At 45.2% G+C, this 18,014-nt stretch overlaps 1 protein-coding gene across 6 annotated transcripts in view; it reads right to left on the bottom strand.

Annotated features, from left to right (window-relative positions):
• Positions 1-203: 203 nt before the first annotated feature.
• agap1 (ArfGAP with GTPase domain, ankyrin repeat and PH domain 1) overlaps positions 204-18,014 on the bottom strand; it is a 189,880-nt gene continuing 172,069 nt past the window's right edge. For all 6 annotated transcript variants that reach the window (XM_080878086.1, XM_080878085.1, XM_080878082.1 and 3 more), the window contains 2 exons: positions 2,173-2,428; positions 204-2,082 (listed from right to left, as the gene is read on the bottom strand). In XM_080878086.1, coding sequence (XP_080734212.1) covers positions 1,873-2,082; positions 2,173-2,428 — 466 coding nt within the window. In that variant the 3' untranslated portion in view covers positions 204-1,872. The remainder of the gene's footprint in view (positions 2,083-2,172; positions 2,429-18,014) is intronic.

Here is an 18,014-nt window from a genome sequence, read left to right as displayed (position 1 = left end):
AGAGAAAGAGAGGAGGATTATTTACAACAAAGACGTTTTCAGACCAGAGAAGAAGAAAAAGAAGCCCTTCTTAGTGATTCGCTGAGCAGATCAGGGAGACTGCCTGATTGGACGGGATAGATAAAAAAGTGGCGGTGATGGCAGGGGCCACCAACCGTCTCCCCATCATTGTGTCTGGATAGATAGCAAACATTAACCCCCCCCCCCCCCCCCCCCCCCCCCAAAAAAAAAACCAAAACAAAAACACCTGAAGACAATAATTTCCCTTTTTTGCTCCGACAGCTGTTTCTGTATCTTTTCCATTTTTTTCCATTAATAAAATTAACTTCAGGGATAGAGTTCAGATTAAATGCTTTTTCATCAGGATGTAAACCAGGTTTGGGTTTAAGATGCTTACAGTTCACTCAGTTCAGACGATAAAACCTTCAGCATAAGAAAAGGTTTGAAATCCTACATATAGATGCTCATCAGCAGGTTAATTCCCAGCTGAGCCAGGATGTGGATGGCAAACCAAATTTATAAACCAACTTATGCCACAAACTATCGGCAACATACAGAAAAATGTTCAACCGCTCGATCGACCACTTTGCTCTTATGGTGATTAATGAATAATGCAACGAACATGTTTCAAAAAGTGCAACTTTTACGTTGAAGCCGAATGGTCCCCATTTCCAGCTTTTGTCGCACCCTTTGCAGTTTTACTATCGCTTGGGCAAGTAATTGGTCAGTGTTTGCAGACAAGGAGCGTCTTCCAAGCAATTGCAAGAAGGTTTTCAGTACAGTACTGTACACCTCTTTGCAACCACCTAGTGACTGCCAGCAACCTCTAGCGACCAGTTGCCAACCAGTGACCAGTGGCTGCCAGAGGGCCACCAATCGATCTCTTGGTTCGATGCCTTAGGCATCCAACCAATTAAGTGAAGCCAGCAATTTTGAGCAACTTGAGTGCTGAATGTAGTCAGAAGTAAGTGAAGTGAAAACAGGTTGTTTCATCTAAAGAACTCGCTGGGAAAAAAAGACAATGAGCGCTGACGATCGACAGTCCCCAGTCCCTGAGCCTGGCAAGAGCTTCTGTACACTTAATGACTTTATACACCCGATAGCTTAAAAAAAAGGAAAAACAAAAACCCTTCCCCTGTTAGCATTTTTTTACCATTGGTCCAGCAATGCACATCGAGATACAATATACACAGTCGAGAAAAATGCCTTAAATTAAAGTAGAAAAAGTGTCTAGGACATGCGATCTATCACACTTATGTTTTACCTCTAAGCTGATATTTTTTTTTAACATCAAGATTTTTTTCACATTAAAAAAAAAGAACAAAAATGTGTAAAGCCGGTTGGTTTGCAGAAAATTTAAAAAAAATGACAGCTGAAAGAAGGTGAAGAGGTCGTAAAGAATCCTCGAGAGATTTGCAGTGAAGATGATGTTGATGGGTGGCTGCCTCAAAGAAGATACGAAGACTTGAGTTTCCTTCTCATTGATTTGATCTCACAGTTTCAGGTTGTGGACAGAAGATGATATGCTTTGAGTTCAGTTTGTTGTTGAGTCTGAGCGGGAACTGGCCTTTGTAGTGTGAAATCTGAGGCTGTGTGACGAGGTACAATATAACTCATTGACCTGCACAAGTCGTGTGACCATTTCCCAAAATGCTTTGATGATCGTGGGCTATGTTTCCCAACATGCTTTAGACTTCTTCTCCCAAACAGACGCCTGGCCGCAGCGTCACCACTGACCTGTGATCAGTTTACTGGTGGTTGTCAGGTGAAGTGGGCAAAGCTAAAGTAGTGGTTCCCAAAATAAAACGTTCAGGATACTCCCAAATCGAAGTTTGTTTATTTTTCTCAGAGTCATCACAGGAAACTGTCTGGTCATATGAGCGCGGCACTGCCGGCGCTGCTGCAGCTGTTGTTACGATTGGTGTTGCGGCGTGAAAGGTTGGGTGTGGCCATTAGGGGGTTGCGTTCATCTGGGCAGCCATACTGAGCCAGCGTGTCCACACACTCCTGACAGCTGGCCTGGCGAGCATATGCCATTGCACTGTTGCCATGGGCGTCCCTTGCCATCAAGTCCACACCGTACTGCAGAAAGAATCAGAGAGGGATAGTCATCAATCATCTCCTGCCTCTAAAGCCCAGAATTACTGGAATACCAGCACTGTTTTTTCTTACCCAGATAAGGAGCTGCGTGATGACCACGTTGCCCTTGTGGCTGGCCAGGTGCAGCGCGCTGCGTCCATCTCCTTCTCCGCAGGTCTCGTTGACCTGCTGTCGGGACCCGTGAGCAAGCAGGAGCACGACTGCACGTAGATCCTCCTCGGCGGTTGCCCTCAGCAGCTGCTGGCCCAGTGGGAGATCAGTGCAGGGCAGCGACGCCAGAAAGAGACGCTGCTCGTACTTTGCCCGGATCCAGCGCTCACGCTCCTCCCTGATGGAGAAAAGAGAAACAGACACCTTTAAGAACTGACAGCTATCTAATGGCTGTAGCATGAAGTGTCATATTGCTGCCCGAAACATGAAGCTGTAAACAGACTTTTTTGCTTTTGATTTGGACGTAAATTTAGCTTTAATACAACAACTAAACAAGCGTTTTTTGCCCTTAAATGCCCTTAAACTCTTCCTTTGAGTGTAAAATAAGACACAGCGAGAGGCAGAGGGACAGACGTGGTGAAAGGCCAAAGGACGTGGACGCATTGTTCGCCGATCGAGTATCATTAACTGCTGATCTGTCTAATCCACAACTCTGATCGCTCTAATCTCTGCTCTAATCCCTCCGTGTAAACAGCAGCTCATTCAGCCTGCTGGGATTAGTCCAGAGAGAGGACAGAGAGGAGGGAGTGTGTGGGGGCCGAACAGCCCTAGGGGAGAGATATTGAGCTGTCCCCCCTCCTCCCTTGCCCCTCTACTCTATTCTCACCCAGTAACAACACATCCTTCAGGGGTGAGATGGGAGGTTGCAGGAAATGGAGAAAGAGTAGAGGTTAAAAACTCTTCTTACTGCCTCACTCATTTTTTACTGGCACCCAAATAATCGTTCATCTAAATTTGGCTTGACTGTTCTTTAGATTCGATTGGATTCCTTTAGATTATCGTTTGTTTAGGTAGTTTTCAATATCAACAGTGAACTGAACCACAACCATAGTAACATAGTGAAGCCTCGACTTTCTGTGGTTCAGTTTGGGTTTGCACGCTCATCGACTACCAACTTGTAACTGAGAAGTCTTTAGTCAGCAAGGTAAAGGACTGATGTGAATGCCAGCATGAGTGAAGGATGTTGCTTTATTGATAGATGATGGGGCACAAAATATGCAACCAGAGTGTCTACGAGTGATCAGCTGTCAGCTACATGCTATGGGCCTCAAACAAATCTCTTTATACATGGACAGTCATCCAATGCTTACACGTTCAAAGGCACTCTAACAAGTTCAAGGTTCAACCCTCAAGCAACCAACCAAGTTAAAATGACAGAGTATATAAAGGAATACTTTACGCTGATTTAACCCAACTCATCTGTCACTTTGGCCTCTATGTACCTGCTTTTTGAGCAGGAACTCTTGCTGCTTTAGGCCTTTCACTTCAAAACATCACAGATTAGAAAATAGAATCACAATTTCAGTGCCCCTTCTACTTGAGTCAATGTAAAATTACTGCAGACCTCTTGTTGATCTCTTACAAATCACCATTTCTGCACACAATCATGCAAATAAAGCTGTTTTTTTTTGCTTTTCCATTCTTTACCCTTGGACACACAACAGTTCTTGGATCTTAACTGTGATTACGGCACTTTCTACACTTAAGTCACCTGTTAAACTCTGACTCAACCCATCGTCTCCCGATAGAAGAATCTGTGTGATTATGAAATTTGGCGTAGTGTGTGGAGTAAAGTGGGGATGCTGGGAGGCTTGATGGGAGACAAACTGTGGGAACAGTGAGTGTTAAAAGTTTAAAAAAGAAGTTTTCAGTCAGTGTGGGAACCTGCAGAATCTCATTAACTCTCTTCCTGGATACCAGTGTGAGTGTGTGTGCAGGGGTGTGGTGGCGACGGCTAGCATCACGGAATGTCCCGGGGGCTTTCCCTTCCTGCCCCAGCCCAGAGAGAGAGTAGGGAGGCTGGGCTCCAGACTACGGCCGACAGCCCCCGGACAAAGCCTGGAGGTGTCGCTGGGTGTGTGTGTCTGCCTATGTTTGTTGGTGTGTGTGCTCAGCAGGGCTCTGGCCTTCTGTCCTCCAGAGGACAGGGAGGAAATGTGAGGCCACTGGACCCAAGAAACGCATGCCTTCCCCCGCCACCGGAGTTGCTAAGGGGCTGCAGAGAGCCGATGTAAGTCAGAGAAGAAGAGGGCTCAACCCTAGGTGCTCAAAGAGACAAACTGTTCTTTTCTGACTGGCTTCAAGAAGAAGCATGGCAGATTTTGTATTATTGCCATCATATTTAAAGAAGGTCTTCACCAGTATTTTGACCCAATGGTGTCCTTAACATGTCCTGAAATGACATGTCATTTACATTCAAACACATTATATATATCACTGTCCTGCCTTGAAATACCAGCATCACTGCTTTTTTAGATAACCTGTACCTGTTTTTTCACCAACAGAGCTTCAGTTCTGTCTTAGCACCCCCTGAGAACCAAAACAGGTTTGACAACCCAGTGAGGTGTTGGGGTAGAAAGCCCACTCTTGTCAGTGGTGCCAAATTAGGTGCCTGATATCAAAGACAGAATGTGGTCACCTCAGGCACACAGATCTGGATGTGTTTACTGTGTTTGTTTTGGTTCTGAATATAGTTGGTTGCTCGGTAGAAGCTTGAACTTTTAGAATCGATGTTTATTTTGGTACTGCTGTTGATTTTCTTTCTGTCAAAAGGGAGATATTCTTCCCACTGTCACCATATTTTTGCTAATAAGGTCATCTGATTGTTGGGGTTTTCTCTGCATTGTTGTAGGCTCCTTACTTTACAGTATGAAACACCTTGAAGCAACTGCTGGTGTGATTTTAGCACTATATAAATAAGAATTGAATTGTATCTTTCCCTATTTGTTTTTTTTGTTTTTTGTTTAGCATTCTTTTGGTTCTTCAATTTGTTTGGTGGTTTATTTATTTATGTATTTGGAATTTGTTTACTGTATGTTTGAGTGGTTATTGAGGTTTTGTTTGCTGGGTTATTGACAGTGTGTGCGGGTATTTGTTTATGGAGTGTTTAGTAGTTTGTTCACAGTATGTTTATATGAGTTTGGTTATTTGTTGAGCTTCTGTTCTGTGGTTTGTTTACTGCACATTTGATTTTGCATTTTATTCTTCCTGTTCGTTTGTGTTTTGGTTGGAGAGTTTTTAGCGTGTGAGTTTATTGACTTCTTATTTTTTGTACGAGTCGTTTTGTTTTGGTTATTGTTTAGCATATGTGTAGTTGTTTGTTTGGCTGCGTGTTTGGTGTGTGTGTGTGTCGCAGTAAACAGTGACTCTCCTTCATCACAAGCTAACGAGTCTTGAAAACACACAGCTCTGGACAGTGGAGAGGCTAATTGCACTAATTAACCACACAGAGCGTGTGTGTGTGTGTGCGTGTGTGACACTATGTGTTAACATGTGTCTGAATGTACGTGCTCATATTTTGTGTGTTAATCTGTGTGTGTGTGTGTGTCTCTTTTCACATCCCATTAGACAAAGAGCTGTGCCCCTGCACCAAGGCATGCTGGGTAGATAATTAAACATGAGTCCCGGTGAGATCGCTTGTGACAGGAAAACACACACACACACACACACACACACACACACTGCAAGTATGTCAAGCAGAGCCCAGAGGGGTTATAATGTGTGTTTGTGTGTGTCAGTCAGTTAAATTAAATGATAAAAACTGCACCAGCCAGAGGAAACAAGCCTTCATGCATCTACTGTTTCTACTGTCCTCACTGCTCCGTTCACACAAACTCGAGCTCCTCCTGAATGAGCTCATGTCGGACGATTAGTAGGAACACGACTCTGACCTTCAGTTTATGCTGTTTTCACAGGATCTCATGTGGGCTGTCCCTTTGTGTGGTTCATGTTTTCACCGTTTCATTGCTGTAATGCTACTTTAATTTTTATTATGGCTTTGGGCATGGCATCACTGGTCTGTGGTTTGGTCTGCTAATTTGTTCTTAATAAAAGCCGTAGCATCTAAATTTATCCCAGACTTTATTCACCTCAGATGTCCTGTTCTAATAGAATCTGCAGGTTTTTTTCACGAGGTTTTCAAATCTTCTCACAACTAAGATTTTCAGTACAAAGCTACAAACACCAGATACAAGTTTAAAAGCTGGAATTTTCAGTGAGAACGCTCCATCAAGTTGAATTTCCAAATTGGAAAGTTGCAGAAGTCACACCAGACCTGATTTGCAATCCAGCGAGTGTAAACTGGAGTTGTTGTGCATTTGTGACTTGCTAAATAATAGCGCACAACACAGAATAGAAGAGGCTCTGTCTGTCAGCACAGTTTTAAAGTGCAGAAAAACAGGCACTGAGTTGTACTTTAGGTAGTACTGTGGAGTAAAATAAACCTTTTTTTCCTACTACTACTATTGAAATGTGACCAGTGAGGTATGATGTCTTGACCCTCGAGTTAAAAAAATTCATTGTGACTTGGTAACATTAACTCCTTTGACTTTTGGCTTCACTACAGCGGATCATCTGCCTCCATCTCACCCACTTTAACAACATCCATGAATCTTCTCTGAGGTCTTCCTGTTTTCCTCTGGCCTGCCAGTTTCAATTATCCACCCTCCCTCCTCTGCACATGTACAAACCAATTCAGCCTCACCTCTCTAACCTGAGCTGTCCCTCCGATGTACTCGTTTCTAACCCTGTCCATCCTGGTTACTAACAATGACAATGTTAGCACCTTCAACTCTGTCACCTCCTGCTGTCTTTTTGTTCATACCACCTTCTCCAAATCAAAATCAAGCAGGAAGTGTGTAATGTTATCTTCCTGAGTATTTGGCGTCAGTTTTAATTCCAAAATCCAAACAAACTTTATAAATCCAATGTTCTGCTGACGTTAAACATAGTTAGATATTGGTCATACTCCGGTTTGTTCTGATAGAGGATAAAAATGAAAGAATCCCTTTGGCTAAACATGACAATCACAATTACATTATTTAAATAAAACCCTTTAAGTTAGTGTTTTGGATTGTCTTGATGCTAGCAGTGAAAAACAGAAGAATAAAACAGCAGAGTCAACTTTCTTGATGGAAACTGAAAATCTGAAGTTATACGGATGATAATAAACTTTTCAAGAGGCTTTGTGTCTTAGTGTAGCTGCTGCACCCTGTTGAAACATTAGCTGAGTGGACCTGTTGATTGACAGCTCCATCAGCGGCTGTGTTGTGGTGTTGGGTCTCGGTCTCTGTTGGAGACAGTGGGGCATAGTGTGATTTTGTTTGGGGGTCACTCAGGGCGCCACACTGGGCCCACTGTGCTTCTCCGATTTCCTGTCTGTTGTTTGAGCTCTGGAGACCTCTCATTGTGTGTGTGCGTGTATCCAGTGTGTGTGTCAATGTTACCCCTGAGCGGCCGCTTTGTTCCGCTGTGTTTACATACACACCGAGTTTCCTGCCCGGCTAAAGCCAGAGGCCCGGCCGAGTGACCGACCACCGTTGGACGTCCCACCAGCTGCTCCCCCACCGCTCTGTGTGTGTGTGTTTAAGAGGGTCATCTGCCCACGACCCCACAACACAGCATTGACAGAGAGCTGAATACCAGCACACACACCCCGATAATCACACCAGGCTAATTACCATAATTACCACCAAACAAAACCTGAAGAGACCTGACACCAGAAAGAGCCCGATGGATCCTCAACAGCAGAAATGAACACTTTGAATACAGTTTGATGGAAGCAAGAGCAAAGACTTCTACTTAGTAACTCAACAATAATTTCTCAAGTTTTAGGATAAATAAAATGTATCTTATCCTTTTTTATATTTATATTTGTCAGGTATAACAAGTGGAAAATTAATCTGATGACTAATTTTATTTAGAACCTCACAAAACCAGAAATGTGGCCATTTCAACTTAAAAAAAAAAAACAACAACAAAAAACTTTGATACTCAAAGTCAATACTCCTTTCTAATCTGTCTCAAATTCTACCAGCAAGAAAATCACCACAAACACAGTGAGGGCTAAACTGTCGCTGTTTGCTATCTTTTCTTTCACTGTTCTATTGTTCTGGCTTCACTGAGGCCTCCCCTCTGCAAATACACTGTCTGGATGCCAGATGACTAAAATATGCCACTCAGTGTTTCAGGACTCACTCACCAGCCACTTGGTTCGATACACCTGTTCATCAGTTGCTTTTAAAGCAAATATCTAAATCAGACAATCACACAGGAGCAACTCAATGTATTCAGGTAGATATGGTCGAGGGGACATGATGTTCAAACAGGGCATCAGAATGAGAAAAAGATATTATTTCCACCTTGAACACTCCTGGTTCCACCTGGTTGTTGGTCCAAACATTTAATAAACTGCTGAACTACCAGGATTTTATCACACAACCACTTCTAGGGCTCACAGAGAATGATCTGAAAACGAGAAAATACCCAGTGAGCAGCGTTTCTCTGAGAGAAGTCTGAGAATAACTCAAACTTTGAGTAACTCAAATAACCACCGAGCGCATCTCTGAAAGCAGAGCATGTCACACCCTGAAGTGGGTGGAGTACAGAAGTAGAAGACCACACCTGGGTGCCACCTTTGTCAGCTAAACAAAAAGATTGAGGTTAAAATTTAAAAACAGATTGGAAAAACACTAGCTAACCATTTAGGATGTGGTGGATCGGAGGATTCTCATCATGGATGTGCAGCCGATCAGCAGCAGCTGTGTTACGCTATCATGTCAATGTGGACCAAAACCTGTGTTTCCAGCATCTTTGTGAATCTCTACATTGCTGTAAAGCACAAAGAGTCCAACCCAGTAGGGGGTTAAACATATATCTAACAGATTTGGTAATGTCCTGTCTGAGTTTTTCATGCATGAAGTAAAAATAAAGAAAAGTTAAATGCAGATAAAAAGAGTATTCTCCAGCTCAGCTCAGCCTGCAGAGAGAAGCTGAGATGTATGAGCCACCACACTGCTGTTAAAGCCCGTCATTAATTACAGAGTGTGTGTGTGTGTGTGTGTGTGTGTGTGTGTGTGTGTGTGTGGGGTAATGAGCGGTAGGATTCGGGGGTTAAGAGTGACATGGTGTCAGTGGCTTCTCTTCTAGCCTAATTAGCCCTCTAATTAATAGATTAATAGATAGATAGAGAGCGTGGATAAGAGCATCAGCTAGCTGCCTGACCTAATGTGCATTTAAGATAAATCACCGTCAAATGGAGGGGCTTCTAACAAGGTGAGGAGCAAAATGAGCCACTAATTCTGCTTTAAATCCATGCAGAAAACATGCGTGCTTTGTTTTATCTTACAGCAGAAAAGAGAAGATGAGACGAAAGAAGAAGAGAAGAAGCTGAAATCAATTAGCCTTTCTAGCTGGTCGTTAGCTGCCCTTGGATAGGCACAGATAATTAAAGGGAGGGTGGTGGGGTGAGAAAGGTCTCTGTGTGGGGAGGGAGGGGTGAGTTGGGCTGAAGTCAGCCATGAGACTGTATTAGACAGATATGGAGGGGTTAATTCGGACAGGAGAGACAGAGATGATGCAAATGAGGAGAGAAAGAGTGGGAGAAGAGGTGGAGGAGAAATGGAGCAAACCGATGGGAAGCTGATCTCTGGGGTGAAACGCAATGCTCCAGTGATGCTGCACAGATACTGAAGGGGGGAGGAAAGGGGGAGTTTTCATAAAAAGAGGTGGAAAAGGAGAAGCAACCACAGATATAAAGGAAGAGACCCAAGAAGAGAGAGACAGCAGGAAGGTAAAAATATCAGGGGCATCTTCTCTAGTGTAAAAGAAATATCCACTGCATATTGCAATGATAGTAGTCCAGGAATGCATCAACGTTAGCTTGTCATGACCACAACTGGACAATGGAAACAAATCGGTCCAACACCATCTTGGAGGTAGATTATAAATCAGAAACAGGAGGACTCAACAAGAATAAAGTTCTGCTTAATTTGTAGCTGTTGAACAAATCAGGAATGTTAACTCGTTTCCGAACCATGTACGAAACTTTGACATGACCTTCATTTCATTATTCTCAAGAAAACACTCGTCCTATTGGGAAAGTTTCCCAAAGATACCTTTAATCCAAGGAGAAGACACTCCTTACCCTTTAATAGCATATTCAAAGCTGTGAAAGGGTAATTGTCTTGTCCTCAAATATCAGACTTCTCACAATTTTTAAAATGCAATTTCCAGAAAAAAAAATCGATATCTGGGTTATAACAGCACCTTTTTGGCACTGAAGTCTGGCCCATTTGGTTTAGAGACATCTAAGATCTGACGAGATCACGATGATATGGCCATGAATCACATGTGAAGATGCCTTGAATTTGTCCATACATTTATATTCAGTATTTTTGACAATTAAAGAGCCTACATGTTTTATCTGAATCAAAAGTCTGCAAACAAAGATTAAACCTCTTGATTCTTTCATAAATAAATAATATTTGGATAAGTGGTTCTTTGATCAAGATGTAACAAGCCTGCACACTGTCATATTAACAGGTATACATACTGCTATTGGCTTTTAAAATAGTTCTCCCAAGTCTCAGCTATCAGGATACCACAAAAACAAACTAAACCCCTCCCCCAAAAATAAACCCCCCACTAAGAATAGGGTCACTTTTTATTACTGACTTTGCCCTAACAGGGTTAAACAGGTTACAATTATACCACAACAACAGTATGTAACCAGATGGATGCTCTACTCAATGTTGACTGCTCCTGTTGGGAATAACCTGACTTACTGTCTACATCAAACTGAAAAAGGCTTCCTCTGTGGGAATTTCAGGGCCTCCTGTCACCGGTCCAAAAGAGGAAGTGATAAGTTACTATCAAAACATGTAGTTTCTCTAATGGCCACTAGAGGCAGGCTCCAAAAGTGAGTCCATCCGGTGTGATGAAGGCTTTAAAACAGGACTCTTTAAACCAGTAGGTCAGCGGTCCCCAACCCCTGGGCCAAATCAAATCAAATCACTTTTTATTGTCACATCACATGTGCAGGCACACTGGCACAGCACATGCGAGTGAAATTCTTGTGTGCGAGCCCCACAAGCAGCAGAGATGTGCAAACACAACAACACAAACGAGCAAAATACAAGAATGGCCAACCTGAAACTAATAAATATATGTACAATATATAATAGTGTATGCATTTCTGGATGTGTATACTAAATATTTTCCTACGTGTGTGTGTGTATACACATTTTACAAATTAAATAGTAAAAAAATAAATAAATAAAAATAATAAAAATAATAATAATAATAATAAAATATATAAAATATACAGAGTTGAATATGTGCAAAACAAGTGGCATTTATATACAGTGTGGAGTGCATAATGTTGAAGTTCCAGTAGTGAAGCTGAGGTGTCTATGACGTGTTCAGCAGTCTGATGGCCTGATGGAAAAAGCTGTCTCTCAGTCTGCTGGTACGGGACCGGATGCTGCAGAACCTCCTTCCTGATGGAAGCAGTCTGAACAGTTTATGGCTGGGGTGACTGGAGTCCTTGATGATCCTCCCCGCTTTCCTCAGGCAGCGCTTCCTGTAGATGTCTTGGAGGGAGGGAAGCTCACCTCCAATTATCCGTTCAGAGCACCGCACTACTCGCTGGAGAGCTTTGCAGTTGTAGGCGGTGCTGTTGCCATACCAGGTGGTGATGCATCCAGTGAGGATGCTCTCAATGGCACAGTGATAGAAGGTCCTGAGGATGCGGGGGCTCATGCCGAATCTTTTCAGTCTCCTGAGAAAGAAGAGGCGCTGCTGCGCCTTCTTCACTGTTTTGTTTGTGTGTACTGACCACGTAAGATCCTCAGCCAGATGTACTCCAAGGAACCGGAAGCTGCTCACTCTCTCCACAGCAGCGCCGTTGATGGTGATGGGGGTGTGTACTTCTCTGCACCTCCGGAAGTCCACTATCAACTCCTTTGTCTTTGCGACGTTGAGGGTGAGATGGTTGTCTTGACACCAGTGGGTCAGGGCGCTGACCTCCTCCCTGTAAGCCGTCTCATCACCGTTGGTGATAAGACCCACCACTGTAGTGTCGTCCGCAAACTTCACAATGATGTTGGAGCTGTTAGTGGCTGTGCAGTCGTAGGTGTAGAGTGAGTACAGGAGAGGGCTCAGTACACACCCCTGTGGAGCACCAGTGTTCAGTGTGATGGGGGATGAGGTGATGCTGCCCAGTCTGACCACCTGGCGTCTGTCAGACAGGAAGCTAAGGATCCAGCTGCAGAGGGAGCTGCTCAGTCCTAGATCCTGCAGTTTCCTGTCCAGCTTCGAGGGAACGATGGTATTGAATGCTGAGCTGTAATCTACAAACAGCATTCTCACATACGTGTCTCTCTTCTCCAGGTGTGACAGGGCAGTGTGTAGTGTCAGGGCTGTGGCATCATCAGTGGACCTGTTGTGGCGGTATGCAAACTGTAGAGGGTCCAGTGAGTCGGGTAGTGCAGAGCAGATGAAGTCCCTGACCAGCTTCTCGAAGCATTTGCTTACGATGGGGGTCAGGGCTACAGGTCACCAGTCGTTCAATGAGGAGATGGTGGAGGATTTGGGTACAGGGACGATGGTGGCCATTTTGAAGCAGGCTGGGACTACAGACAGAGAGAGGGAAAGGTTGAAGATGTGTGTGAACACTCCAGCCAGCTGAGCCGCGCATGACTTGAGGACGCGGCCGGGAATCCCGTCCGGACCAGTAGCTTTGCGCGCGTTCACCTTCCTGAAGCACTTCCGCACATCCTCCTCAGACACAGTGTGCGCACTGACGTCATCCGCGGTGCGCACACTGTCCGGTCTCATGGTGTTCGCTGCGTCGAATCTAGCGTAGAATACGTTTAGATCCTCACACAGAGAGGCCGTGGTCTGCGGTGTGCTGGTTTTCCCTCTAAAGTCTGGACCGGTTTGGTACCCAGCCGCGAGATTTTAGGCTCGGGATGAAATTGATGGTGTTCAGGGTTTTTATCGTTAACTCTGTTTCCCTGGGTCTTTTATTTTGAAATAAATATTTAGGCGTTACCATAGCAGCGAGCATTAAGGGGCAGAGAGGAGGATGTTACTCTCAATGTTTTTGGTGCATTTCAGGAGGACGCTGCTAATACACTTTTTTATAATACACAATTACACAGTGAATTCGCGTTTATTCTTATATTTACAAAATACGACCAAGACAAAAACTGTGGTATCGTTTTATTTTGTTGTATTTATCCGAGACACCTTAAAGGCCGGTCCATATAAATATTGTCTGACATTAAACCGGTCCGTGGTGCAAAAATGGTTGGGGACCACTGCAGTGGGTGATGTCACAGTAACTGTGTCCAATTTATATTCTTCAGATTTTAATATCTAAGGAATACGGTTGGTCATTTGTCTTTTCAATGTTCTGTTGGTGGGAATACTGATGGAAACAAGTCCTACCATTCTATTATTGAACAAGTCTGTTGTATTTTAATAGATATTTATGAAATCCAAACTCTTTAAAAATACCCTGAGAATTTAACTTCTTGGACAAACATCCAACCCTTTTCCTCACCCGAACAAAGTCCTCTTTTCTGTGCTTTGCTTTCATTTCTGAGGCATAAAACGCGTTCACTAAATGCATGAGTGAAAACCACAAACAAATCACTTCCTTCTAAAAGATGTGAACACAATGTGTGAATTAGCACAAATCACAAATAAAAGAGGACAATTTTTCTTAAGTGTATTGTCATGGCTCAGTGTTTGAAATGTTTACCAGCCGGCCGCAGCTCGCAGTGAACCCATTCAATCCAAACACATTACCGGCCGACGCGAGGAGAACTCTGTCCTCGAGTTTTTCCACCCCCTTTCTCCCTTTTCTTTATTGTATGAGCAATTTGCCGACTGAGCCAATTAGCCAAAGGGAGGAGGGGGAGCGGGGAGGAAGGGGGACTCGTACCGACGGCGCACAGATTCATTTCTGCTCCAGGAGCCAGCCCCCGCTGGCTTACGGCGAGCAGGAGCCCAGAGAATCCGGCGAGCTGAGAGGACGGACCGAGTCACGCATGTGGAGAGCGTTATTTATTTCTTCATTATTAAAATAAGGCAGGGGAGGGAGGGCAGAGGACAGCGAGGTTAATCTGATGACTCAGGCATAAAGAATGTGCATTTAGTTTGTGCTTTTAGCCCGCATTAGCATAACCTCGCCGCGATGACAAACGATGAATGGTCCGGTGATTGGCTCGTGTCAGCAGGCTTAATGTCAATAGTAAATTGGAGGGCTTGTTAGGCGAGTCGGGGGACGCGGTTACGAACAGCGGCGGGGCAGTCATGTACAAAATAATGTCTATTAGGACTAATTTAATCAAGGCCTCCCTTTTACAGATGAATTAGAATGTAGGGGCCAATTATTTTTCAACGTTTGCACTGGCCCTGCCTGTCAGGAGGCTTCCTCTCTGCGAGTGTGTGTGCGTGTGCGCGCGCGGGTGTGTGTGTGCTGTTTAAAATGCAGGCCATGGGGCCGCCTCGGATCTGCAGGGGCTGCAGATAATAACAGAGAGATGATGGTAGGCGGGATCAGCTAGTTATCCGCTGCAGATGAAACAGAGCCCGGCTCGATCTGCACAAATGGATACACGAGCACACATGTATGCAGATAATCCCACGCATGCATACGGATACAGAGTGAGTCCGGCCTCATGGGAGACACGGTGACATCTATTTCAGGCCTGACACTTCTGCCCACATGCATGTTAAATAGGGTGGCTGTAGTTCAGGTGGCAAAGCTGGGTGTTCACTAAATGCAGGGTTGGAGGTGTGATGCCTCATTCTTTAAACACATTTACTCCACTGCCTTTGGTGTCTGGACCTATTCTGCTAATTCACAGCTCTTAGACTAAAGTAGTTTTGATTTAGGGTTCAAAGTACTTCGTACAGCCCATCAGTTCATACTATTACTTACGAAGGGCAGACAAGTAAACTACCTCTCTCCAGGTATTCATACCTGAACACAGTAACAAAAAACTGCAGTAAACGAATTAAATATGATAGAAAATTTGAACTATGGGCAAATGTTTAGGGTTTGGATTGAGTTTGGTTCAGAAAATCGATGCTACATTTCAACTGAAGTCTCATATACTTTGGCCAAAAGTCCACTAACAGAGCAGGCTGTACTCGGCCCTGTTTGGAGCCCCTAAGCTCAACAGCACTCAGTCAGTCAGTCAGCAGTTTCTGTAGCAAAATGAGGCTAACATACAACAAATTAACAAAAATTTCAAACTGCCCCTATTCCTTAAAAAGAGCTGATGAATAATAGAAATATGTGATAATCTTTTGTGTTTTTATGCATGAACCGCCAACATGAATTAAAATGAGGTGGCCGCAAACACCTCTGACACCCGAGGGAGGCTAAGGACCTCCATCAGTGACTGGCTGTAATTAATAACTTCAAATCGTCCTGTATCACCATCTGATCTGCATGTGTCCATCTCAAATCACACCAGTCCAATCTGTGTTATGATCACACAGTAGAGAGGGGGAGGTGTGTGTGTGAGTGGAGGATATCAGTTTGGGTTTTATGGGATATGAAGCAGGGCTGTCCCCTCCTCCCCACCACTGGCTCTGACCCTGGGGGGCAATTATGTTGTGATGTGGCTGCCCCATTCCTCCTGGTCGCCCCATCTGGTCCCCTGAGCCCAATCCTGCTGCCTTGTCGGGCCGCCCGCTGCACCTGCACCCCGGTCCAGATTAAAAGCCCCCGGTCTAATTTTAAATCTGTTAGCGCTGGCCTTTTCTTAGGGGGGAACAAGACTAATCTGTTCCCATAAAGGGCCCTTTTTCTTTCCCCTCTCCTGGCTCCCAGCGCCGACAGACCTGCTGCTGAATTATTACTGGCCACGCATTTGTCATGCGGGCCCCGATGTTAAGTGCGTGGCGGCACCGCGATGCATGGCCCTGCGAGTTCATCCTTTTGCCGACCTCATTCACGCTCATTTTTCTACTGTCTAATTAAGGTGTGGCTCCCCAGCATCTACATACCTCTGCCTCCCCCTGTTGTTCACACTGAAAACTGATGTGACGGCTTTCAGCAGGACGTAAACTCTTTTTTAAAATCTGTTAACGAGCAGTGAATTGATAGTAATAATAAACCTGTTTGAATCCTTGATATCACCATGATTCATGATTCAGAGGCGCATATACTGCTGGTAGTATGGCTGCAGGTAACTGACTGGAAGCACTGGACAGCGTTTGGTTTATCATCTCCATCTCAGCAGAAGATCTCAGTGAAACAATGAACACAGGCTTTGAGCATACTCAGATGTGTGTGTGTGTGTGTACATAAACAGGGGAAGACGCTGACCCTCTGCGACAGGTCAGCAGTTGGCGTGAGAGAAGTAACGGTGGAGGGGGAGGGAGGGAGCCGCCAACCATGTTGCCAGCAATCACCTTCCCAGTCCAGTGGCCAGGAGCTTGGATTAGCGGTGCTGTCACTTGCTGTCCGCTCAGGCCTGCTAACACGCTGAGCCCGAGCAGGCCTAAGGTGCTGGTGTTGATGCGCCACTTGACACGTAATTAAAACAATGAGCCGCGGCGCCGAGAACCGGAGACTCGGGGTGTTGCGGCAGCAGTGTCGACGGAGCCTGCGAGGCCCCTGTGGGTGCTCCGGGATGGGCAGAGAGCCCAAACTTAGCAGCCCCTTCAGCGGTGGCCTCAGCTGGGCCGTGGCACCGGGCGACCACGCCAGCTGAGGTGATGACGGCTGACCGCGGGGCAGCCAGAGGTTAATTGGAACGTTTAGAGGACAACGGAGCCTTTTTGTGGTTTGTGAGCAGCAAGAAAATAAATACTTCTAACAGGATCCCTCTGGCGCAGCAGAGCTGGCACAGTTGGTGTTCATCCACACTGTACCCAACCTGCCCTGTTCCCTTCTTTGCCACTGCGAGCGACGCACGTCAACAAGTATCTCCCCTCACTGTGAAGCATTGCAGCGCTGAGCAGGCGTGGCAAGACCTTGCATTCGGCGCGATGAGCTCCAGCCCTAAAACGATTAGCAGCGACAGTACTCGCTGATGTTAATGAGACCTGGACCAGCCGTCGCTGTGGGCAGACGCGCGGGGAGGAGGACGAACCGGGGAAGATAAAGAGATGATGACAACAGCTGGAGATGGCGGGGCTCGGCCCTGTCACATATCTCATTGGATGGGGGGGCGACGCCACGGAGGTGAGGCGCGATCTCTCCGAACATAATTCCTCCCTCCGGTCCACCGGGGGAGTTGACAGAGGAGGGGAGGAGAGAAAAAAAATGGAGGAGTTTAATACTGACGGTCATACTAATGCGCCTCCTCTTCTCATCCATCCAACCTCCTCCCAGCATCACTTCTTTTTTCCCTCCAAATTTCTGCCTCCTCTTTGTTTTCTACCTATCTTCCCCTCACCTTTCGTTGTACCTCCCTCTTGTTCTGCCATTCTACACGCTTCCTCTTTCTTCCGTCCATTCCTTTCCTTTCCTTTCCTCTAATTCTCACTCTTCCTCCTTCTCTCCACCCCCCCCACCAAACCTCCAAACAGGACCTAATTGGGAGGCGAGAGTGGGGGGCCAGACCTTGACAGACAGGAGGTCAGCGTAATTGCTGCTGGCCATATTTAACATTAAGATAATCAGGCCATTAATTACCCTTTGGATCATTAAATCAGCCACTTGCAAAATGAAATTTCGGCCTCTATTACTCACTTGAGAGACCACGAGGGGAGGGCATTTTTCCATCTATCAGCCACCCCTCCCAACCTCCTCTTCCCTTACTCTCCCTCCCATCCCTCCTGCTGCCTGGACAAAGCCTCTGCCGGCCTTGTCTCGTTCCTCAACCAATTCCTCTTCTTTTACACAGGTTTTAGTCACGGTTCTTGTTGAATGTGGAGAGATTTATGATTTGGAT

This window comes from Rhamphochromis sp. 'chilingali' (genome assembly GCF_963969265.1).
Source record: "Rhamphochromis sp. 'chilingali' genome assembly, chromosome: 3".
In the NCBI taxonomy this organism is placed as follows: domain Eukaryota; kingdom Metazoa; phylum Chordata; class Actinopteri; order Cichliformes; family Cichlidae; genus Rhamphochromis; species Rhamphochromis sp. 'chilingali'.
The sequence above is the reverse complement of the archived record's forward strand: the minus strand, read 5'-3'. Positions and strand labels throughout refer to the sequence as shown.